Source organism: Podarcis erhardii, assembly GCF_964252035.2.
Source record: "Podarcis erhardii genome assembly, chromosome: 16".
NCBI lineage: Eukaryota > Metazoa > Chordata > Lepidosauria > Squamata > Lacertidae > Podarcis > Podarcis erhardii.
Window position 1 is genome coordinate 20,993,586 of NC_138514.1, and position 9,702 is coordinate 21,003,287.

At 46.1% G+C, this 9,702-nt stretch overlaps 1 protein-coding gene across 3 annotated transcripts; it reads left to right on the forward strand.

Annotated features, from left to right (window-relative positions):
- The first annotated feature begins 50 nt into the window (after positions 1-50).
- Positions 51-9,483, forward strand: THYN1 (thymocyte nuclear protein 1). 3 transcript variants are annotated; one of them, XM_081843205.1, is made up of 8 exons: positions 51-328; positions 1,330-1,380; positions 2,612-2,835; positions 4,262-4,330; positions 5,299-5,391; positions 6,971-7,066; positions 8,524-8,674; positions 9,266-9,483. In XM_081843205.1, exons 2-8 carry the CDS (start codon positions 1,338-1,340, stop codon positions 9,334-9,336), a joined length of 747 nt encoding a protein of 248 aa, XP_081699331.1. In that variant the 5' UTR covers positions 51-328; positions 1,330-1,337; the 3' UTR covers positions 9,337-9,483. The 3 variants fall into 3 exon arrangements, with proteins under 3 accessions (XP_081699331.1, XP_081699330.1, XP_081699332.1); XM_081843204.1 differs by having other exon boundaries at positions 52-318; positions 1,326-1,380; XM_081843206.1 differs by having other exon boundaries at positions 55-318; positions 1,326-1,380; positions 9,261-9,477.
- The last annotated feature ends 219 nt before the right edge of the window (positions 9,484-9,702 follow it).

The following is a 9,702-nucleotide window of genomic DNA, read 5'->3' on the forward strand; positions in this document are numbered from 1 at the left end:
AGAAGCCATTGCAAAGGGCTTGCCCGGGCTTCTGAGGTTGTGACGTCTTTTTCTCCCCAGGGTTCTCCAGCTGTTAGTTCTCCGATTGGCTGCAAAGCAAGGGGCCGGTCTTAAAGGCATAGCTGCGGGTTGCAAAACGAGTATTTAACCTCCGAACTAAACAGGCATTTAGCAGCGGAAGCGTTTCTGATTTCTTTTTTTTTTTTGTTGCAGTCAGGCGCGCCAATTTCTAAAGCTGGAGAGACAGAAAGGACGCTATTAAGAGGAAGGAAAGTTGGACAGTCGCGTATCTGTGCCACAACGGCACCAATTTTACAGGTACAGATGGGTGCTAACCCCTCCTTATGGTCTTTGACTTTTGATGGGCTTTTATTTAATACATGTATACCTTCTGGGAGCAAAATGCAGCGCTCATTGTTCTCCCTGCCCCCCTGATTTAATACTCAACAACACCCATGCGAGGTAGGTTAGGCTAGGTATCTTCAACCTTTTCAGACTCAGGAGAGGACCCCCTTGTAGCCCAGCCATGCACGTGGGGAACCGTTTCTTAATCATTTACCATGTATTTTCATGGTGGCAATGCTCCTGTTGCAACCTATCTTGGATCAAGCTGTGACCCATCACTTGAAGACCAGTGGGCTGAGATAAAGATAAAGAGGGCCTTTTGATAGCAGAACTGGGATCTGAGCCTTGATTTTTTTTTCCCCTCCAGTCCTGGAGTGACGGAGGCACTGCCAATCAAATCGAAAAATACATAGGAAGCTGCCTTATACTCAGTCAGGCTACTGATTCATGTAGCTCAGTACTGTCTACACTGACTGACAGCAGCTCTTCTGAATTTCAGGCATGGAACCTTCCCAGCCCTACCTGGAAATCCCAGGGACTGGCTCTGGAACCTCCTGCATGCATAGCAGAGAGGCTCTGTCACTAAGCTCCAGTCCTTCCCCAAGTCTTATCACTCTTGTTGCGCTTCATATAATGAATCATAGAATTGTAGAGTTGAAAAGGACCATTAGGGTCATCTAGTCCAACCCCCTGTAGTGCAGGAATCCTTTGCCCAACGTGGGGCTCAACCCCATGGCCCTAAGGTTAAGAGCAGGCATAGGTAAACTCGGCCCTCCAGATGTTTTGGGACTACAACTCCCATCATCCCTGACCACTGGTCCTGTTAGCTAGGGATCATGGGAGTTGTAGTCCGAAAACATCTGGAGGGCCAAGTTTGCCTGTGCCTGATTAAGAGTCTCGTGCTTTACCAACTGAGCTGTTGATGCAAGAAAGTATTTCCTGCTTTGCTTTCTCTTAAGATTCCTCCTCCCTTCTTCTAGGCAGCTGGATAAATGCCTCCGAAAGGGAAGAAAAGAGGCCGAGCAGCCTTGACAGGTCAGTGAGGGAGTCAGGCTCAACCAATATTATCCAGAGTTCAGTTTACTTAAAAAAAGTAAAAACTATTGATAAAGAGCCAACTTGGGCTGCATCTTCTGTGTGCTGCTCTTTTTTTGGCTATATACACACTAAGGGATGTTGAAATGTGAGCTACTCAGCAGCTGTAGCTAAAGATTTATATCAGGAATAGGGAACCTGTGGCCCACCAGAGGTCACTGGACTACAACTCCCATCATTCCTGACCATCAGCTGTGTTGGCTGATGGGAGTTGGAGTCCAGCAACATAGAGAGGGCCACAAGTGTCCTCTCCCCCATTGAATGATGGATTTGATAGTTCGCCTATTTCTCTGACCCCTCTCCTGCCCAATATGTCTGGTTTCACTCATCCCTGGTCTCTCTCCCCCAAAAACGCCCTCTCGCCTGTCTGATCCAGCAGCCTTGCAAATAAGGCTGCAAAATTACTAGCCTGTCAAGGAAGTTTAGTAGGTGTTAGCAGCTTGCAGAGGAGAAGCAATGGATGGATCTCTTTCTCTCTAGCATCCTGTTTCATTAGCACTGTGAGTCAGGAGGAAAAGGTCTCTCTTCCAGATATACCTGGAAAAAACAGAGATTGAGCCCCGGACCATTTACATGCAGCCCCTCCCTTATAAGAAGCTGCCTTATACCAAGTCTGAGCATTGGTCCATCTAGCTCAGCATTGCCTACACTGACTGGCAGTGGCTCTCTGGGGTTTCAGGCCAGGAGTCTCTCTCAGCCCTACTTGGAGATGCTGGGGACTGAACCTGGAACCCTCTGCACACAAGGCAGATGGTCTACCACTGAGCTATAGGGCCCTTCCTCTTCACTTGCCTCCCAGGTCTGTGGCATTTGGAATGTTCCTATGTATTTCATGACCTCACAGCAGCACAGCCAATGACAAATGAGTCTAGCAAGTAGCAAGCAAGCAGCTGCTGGTAAATGTAAATGTGCTGTGTCTGAGCACAAACCGGAGAGATCAGCAGACGCTTCCAGCAGGCAAACCACAATATCTAGAGATGGACATTGTGCGTCCATTTCCTCCCAGTTACTTATGAATCATTTTCCAAAGTGACTTTTTAAAATAGATTAGAAATGAAGCCCACCAAGCTGACATTATTCTTTGCTCCCCTTCCCACTTTCCTCATGTCCTTTTAAAATTCATCTTCCAAATACCCGTGGTATGCCCTCTGAATTCTTTGGATCCTTCAAGCTCCAAAAGAACCTGATTTTAAAGAGGCCAGATCTGAGCTGCAGGGGGAGAGCAAGAGACCCAGATCGCAGAAAGTCGAGACAAAAAGCCTTGCAACCGGAAATGTTGCGGAAACCTCCGAGGTAGAAGCCCATGCTGAGCAGGACAGAAACAAGAGAGCCCACACCCATTGGCTAATGAAATCTGAACCCGAGAGCAGGTTCGAGAAGGGTGTAGATGTGAAGGTAAGGAAGCCATCTTCTATGGGAGACGTGTGCATTCCGCTCTCGCTTTTATTATTATCATTAATAGTTTTATTTAGTAATTACACACAACAAACATAACAATCTCAAAGAAAAAATTAAAACAAAAGGTTCTCTTGAACCTTCGGACTACCCTCCCTCCCTGGGTTCCATTTTTAAAATTTATTCCTGCATCTTTTACTGTAATCTATCTATTATATGTCCAGAGTATCTAAAGTTCATGTTACAAGAGTTATTGTATTCCTGCTAATGATTTCAACTGCTTACAGTGGACCCTAAGATATGTCATAAAATTATTCCAGTCCTTAACAAAAATTTGGTCTTCCTGATTTCTGATCCCTCCCATCATTTTTGCCATTTCGGCATAGTTCATCAACTTGGTCTGCCATTCTTCTCTGGTCGGGACTTTATCTTCTTTCCATTTCTGGGCTAAGAGCACCAATTCTGCTGTCGTTGTGTACATAAACAGTTTTTCCTTCTCTTTTGGTAATTCCGCACCTACAATTCCTGACAAAGCTTCTGGGGTATTTTTTTAAACAAAAGTTACCTTAAATGGTTTTTTTAAAAAATTCATTATATATCATTTCCCAGAACTCTTTTACCACCTCACATGTCCACCACATAGGGTAAAAGGTGCCTTCTTTATTTTTGCATTTCCAACACACATTTGAAGCAGTTCTATACATTCTTACTGGTTTACTAGGTGTTAGATACCAGCGGTACATAATTTTCATATAATTTTCTTTCAACGTACAGTAAGCTGTAAATTTTTAATCTTCTTTCCATAACTTTTCCCATGATAAAAGCTGTACAGTGGTACCTCAGTACTTAATTCGTTCCGGAGGTCCGTACTTAACCTGAAACTGTTCTTAACCTGAAGACCACTTTAGCTAATGGGGCCTCCTGCGGCCACGCCGCTGAAGCACAATTTCTGTTCTCATCCTGAAGCAAAGTTCTTAACCTGAAGCACTATTTCTGGGTTAGCGGAGTCTGTAATCTGAAGCGTATGTAACCTGAAGCGTATGTAACCTGAGGTACCACTGTATATCATTACAGATTCACTGTCTGTCTGTCTATCTGTCTCTCCCTCCCCGAGGGGCTGCTCCATCTGCATGCTCCACTCGCCAACCCCACCAACCCCTCACACCTGACCAACCTCCCCTTCCTTTATATCTCGTCCACCCCCAGAAATCACCCCAAGCCCCTCGTGCCTCACTTAGAGCAGACGAAACCTTTCAAAACTGCACAAATCTTTTTTTTTTTGGGGGGGGGGTCCTTAGAATTCCCAAGCAACATCAGGTACGAATGAGGCTGCAGTAATAAATGAAATGCTGAACTTTTTTTTATTTAAAAAAAGGCGCAATTAGGTATTTTCGGTAATGTATGTTTGTTTTATTTTATTATCCAGTTTGGCATTGAAGATTTAAAAGCTCAACCCTATCAGACAGCATGCTGGGATGGAGTCAGGAATTACCAGGTAAGTAAAGTCAACTGTAGCAACGGCATTGATCAATAAATTTATTCTCACCAAAAAAGGGGGGGGCGTTCTGAGCTGCAAATAGCTATTCTGGATGGATGTGATATTGCGTAGATTCTAATCAACTTGCCTTCCAATCAAAGTTTACAGTGGGAGAACACAGATATGCTTTGGCACTTTAAAGTTCTGCTGTCCATTTCCACCTTTTATTTTTGCCTGTGCTGTTGATATTTAAGACAAGTTGTGTTGCAAATTCAAACCATTGTTTCTAGCATTGATGAGAATGAGCCTAGGCTGGGATGTGTTTTTTGAACTGTTATGATATTCCGTGCTTGCCTGGATGGGAGAGGTGAATGTGTTGAAACTAGACAAGCAAAGAAAGGTAAAATCCATGTATTTTGCTCTGCCCCCTCTTGCCTCTGGCCCCACCCACCACTGGCATGTGGCCCCTGGAAGGTTTCCCAGAAGAGAATGTGGCCCTTGGGCTGAAAACGGTTCCTTTTCTCTGTGTTAGCATGACATCTAGATTGACAAGTAATGATTTATAATCAGCTAGCAAACCAGAACCAGAAACCATGGTTTGTTATCCACTGTTGGCTATAACTATGGTTTGGTGCAATGTTTGAACTGACAGATCACAGTCCACCTCTTGCTTTGCCAGCTCCATGGAGACCAGGATGCTGAGGAGGTCCTGTGGAAAAGGAAAGCAATCAAATAGTTCTAAAACTATGGTTTGCCTGTCTGTGAGCTTTGGCTCCCTGCATCGAGTTCTAAACAAGGGTTAGCACAATCCATGGCTTAATATAACTGAACTGAACTTTGAGTCCCCTGCTTACCTCACATCCTCTCCTCCAAAATATGAGGAATGGTGGCTATAGTGCTAATTACCTGCAAGGAGATACGGATTATCTGTAGCCCTTCTGTCTGGCGGTATGAGGAAGCTGATCCCTGCTCTTCTGTTTTGGCAGGCACGGAATTTCCTGAAGGATATGAAAACTGGCCAGGAAGCCTTCTTCTACCACAGCAACTGTAAAGAGCCCGGGATTGCTGGCATCATCAAGGTGAGAGGTACCAGGGTGGTTCACAACTGTGTGAAATAACAATATTAAAACCCATTTAAAACAAATTAGTCTCAGGAATAGGAGTGGCTCCCAAAAATAGACATATACCTTAGGTGTCAAAGAGAAGTGCATCTTCAGTGTACAGTGTGTGCAGTTCCTAACACCCAAGAGGGTCTGCAGGGAAGGAGATGGTCTTCCAGCTATTTGGGGCCTAAGTCCTTTTTTTATATATATATAATTTTTATTAACAGGCCAATCAAATCACATAGTTCCAAATCACATTAGTTCCAAATTATACAGCCAGATTTTTATATTTTTGTTGGGTGTACCCATACTACAAGCTCCGAAACGGGGTCCAAACATCACTTATATTGCTGCTTTAATTAGACAGTTCTATCCAGTTCTGTCCAGATAGTCTTTTTGTTACTTTCCTCATCTTCTTGTTGTTATCATATATTCCTTTCTTTGCGATCTCTGATAATCTTCACAAGCGGGTTGGAAACAAACATCCTCTGTGTGGGTTTTACACTCTCCAAAAATCATATCACATAAGGACAAACGCCATTTCCACACCTCTGTAAAGAACTTTCCCTCAGTCTGTCCGTTGATTTCCCCAGGTTTGCCAAACATATCTCCAAGGGCTCTGCCAGGTCTAGATCACATTCCAATAACCATTCGCATTCTGATGACCCTGGTCCTCCTCCCCCCGTCCTTCTTAGGCAAGCCTGCCTTAACGAGACGCCCTTTGAAACTGCGTCATAAAACTTTCCTCCGTTCTCCGATGTTTACCAATCCTCTCTTTGATCAATAATTCACTCCACACAGTTCTTGAATTCCTGCTTGTGATTAATAAACTGCAACGATTCTTCTCTCTGGGGTGGAGGGTTATTAATACTCACATAAGGCAAAGAAAAGTTTTTTCCTCCACCTCCTTTCCATTTCACTCCAAACATACCAGTCTTTTAATGGTGATTCCTCACTTGATTTATTTGTCCCGTCCGTCGCTCCGCTCACAGAGATCCATTAATCAGCAGTCTTTCTCCCGATCTTCGCTTGATGCATGTGCTTTAGCTTCTTTCCAATTATGTATTTCCAATTATATATTTCAAGCCAAAGCAAACCAGTGCACTGATTGGAGATAGCGTCAGGAAGAGCCGACTTCAGACGAGGGCTTGTGCCAAGTGTCCGCACCCCCTTCTTTCGAATCCGGGGGTGAATTATGGACACCGCTGGCAAGGCAGTCCTCCCCATCCCCTTGGGGGGGGGGGCGGGAAGGCTGCATACTTCCCATAGCAGCCTCTTAATTACCTCATGTGGGTCAGAGAGACGTTATTGTCGGCCATCTTCCAATGCGCCCCCTGGTGGCTGTTGGGGCCTAAGTCCTGTTGTTACAGAGGAGAGCTGGAAGTTCTGATATGGAACAGTTGGCAAATTGCCTCAAATTGCAGTCTTTTTCAGTTGAGTGGGTCGCACATTTGGATGTGAGTGTCAAGTCACAAATGCTGATGACTATCTCAAAGCAGTGTCTACTCCGCGGTTACTCTCAGTTTGCGAGTTGTGCTTCTCTCCCGAATTCTAGATAGTGAAGGAGGCGTATCCCGATCACACCCAGTTTGAAAAGAAAGATCCTCACTACGATGCTTCCAGCACCAAAGAGAAACCCAAATGGTTCATGGTAAGAGTGCTGTCGCTTGGCAAATGGGTTTTCAAGGATCGGCTCTGGTTAGGCATGGCTGGCTCCAATCTCATCACGCGTATACCAGGGTTAGGGAAATTATTTGGCAGAGCAACACACTTGACTCTCCCTTCTGCACACCAGCCATGCAGGAGTCAGAGGTTTCTAGACAGAGCACACAGGGCTGTCTTAACCATAGGTGCCAGGGGTGCAGGGCACTCGGGTGCCAGGCTCTCAGGGGTGCCAGGCCAAATGTCGACATCCGGGGAAGAGCCCATCTGTCGGCTGGAGCGCCATGGTGGGCTCTTCTGCTGCGGGCGGCTCTGCGCTGCAAGTTCAGGGGCAAGCGAGCCAGCGAGACACTGAGGTGGCCAGCTGGCTCTGTCCTCCTGCATGCCCAGGATTGGAGCAGAGCCATGGAGAGGCCCGTCCAGCACACGCTGCTTACACCATGGGTGCCCGGCTTCGCTCAGATACCGATGCCTTGGGCTGGTTTGTTGCGCTGGGCTCCTTATGTTTCCTGAGCAGAGATAAGTGTGGTGTCAGCAACCTAAAAAAAAGGTTGTCAACAACTTTGGGGTTCTCCTCCTAAAGAAAGGTCGTCAACTCTGGGCAACCGGGAGCAGGGCACCAGACGGATCTTTGCACCCCAGCACCACATATGCTTAAGATGGCCCTGAGAGCACAGCTCTCTGTATCCTCCATCCAGGCTGGCGAGAGGCATCGCTTGCAGTCCAAGGACACATTCCAGCCAGGCAAAAGCATTTGAGGAGGGTGTGGAACAGGGTCAGGAAGGTTTAGCCTGGGGAGAAGCCTCAGAGGCCTCATATGGAGATATTGCGGGTCACATTTGACCCTGAGGGGCCCAACGGTTCCCCATCCCTCGTGTCAAAGATGGAAGTGGGACAAATAATGCTCCTTTTGTTCCTCTTTAAAACAGCCACAGATGAGTTATTTTTGTATATGTGGGCTTGTAAACAAGGCAAATGGTGCATTACAAACTTGTGGTGTTTTTTTTTGCAAGGCTGAAAATAAATCTCCTTCCATTGCAGTAAGTCTCGCAGCTAAGTATATCTCGCAAATGATCTATACTATCGGCCTCCTTTTCTAAAGCATTAATTAATGGATGCTTTTCTTCCAAAAGAGGGAGGTTTTGAGCAGTCTTCTACTCCTACTCATTCTGCTTAATATTTCACATCACCCGGCAAGATGCAGAGACAAATCCTTCCATTTCTCTCTGAGCTTCTCTCATTCAGAGTGTTAATGACTCTTCACTCACTTTTGAGTAAGTAACTGCTCTGCACAGCCAGCAAAGGGGAGGCAGAATCTCCTTGCAAGTGCCTCACGATGCCAGATAGCACAATCTTGCCAGCCGCACTTCTGCAGGTAGAAGAGCAAAAGTTGCAGACCCCAAGGTCCGACTCCCTTCCCTGACGGATGCTCCTTCGTGCTTGCAGGTGGACGTCCAGTTTGTGCGAATGACCAAGCGGTTCATCCCTCTGGCCGAGCTGAAACTTCACCACCAGGCGCACAAAATCTCCGGAGGGCCCCTGAAAGATGCGGCTCTTTTCACCAGGCAGAGGCTCTCGGTCCAGCCCCTGACGGATGGTAAGACCGTTTGCCGCTTTGCTAGATGTTCACCTGCACTTTTGCATCTTCAAAGCATCACTTGATGCAAGGGATGGCAGCTCTTCCCTATCCTGCCAACCAAAAAAACAATAATAATAACCCAAATCAGGCTGCCCAGCCATTCAGCCCTTGGAGGCTAAAGATGCAGGAATGCTTAATTTGTACCCCACCTTAGCTTTACCTGCATTTTAACTTGCCGGATGCCCCCATCTTGGGGAGAGCATAAGAGCAGCTGTGCTGGATCAGAAGAGTGGCCCATCTAGTCCAGCAACATGTTCTTACAGTGGCCAACCTGATGCCCTAATGGGAAGCCCCAAAGCAGGACCCAAACACAGGAGCACGTTCCCCTCTTGCAGCTTCCGGCAACCTGGGACTCAGAAGTGTCACAGTCAAACAGGTGGGGCCATGTCCTTGGCAAAAGACTTTCCTTACCCCAGGTGCCTCCAGATACTGCCGAACTTCATCTCCCACCCCCTGCAATCTGTGGCTGGTGGAGTCTAACATCTGGAAGGTACCAGGATGGCTACCCCTGCCTTATCACACCTTTCTCCGTTTTCTTTTAAAGAGCAGTTTGCATTCATTTTGAGCCTGGAAGAGGAAAAGCATTGAGAGATGCACCGAATTGCTATCGCTTTGGCTGAGCTGCTGCTGCAAAAAAAACCAACAACAAAAAAAAAAACCAGTTTGCTCCTGAACAACAGTGTGCTTTTTTGAACTTCGAAACCCACCAAAGCCCAGTTATAGCTGCATTTGTTATCCGCGGCCTTCTCTTTTGTTTGCTTTAAATTACATTTTTAATATATGTGTGCCTATTTTGACCTAGGAGTCTTTTTTTTAAAAAAATAACTCCCTGCCATTTGGCCCTCACAAGGACCCTTGAGGTGGCTTATGTATACAAAAATTCCATAGTTGGTACAGCGGAAGTCAAGAGCTGATAGCTAGTGCAGTCACTGGGATGAGAATCTGCACCTTAAAGTAAAAAGGGGACATGATTCATCACCAGCCAG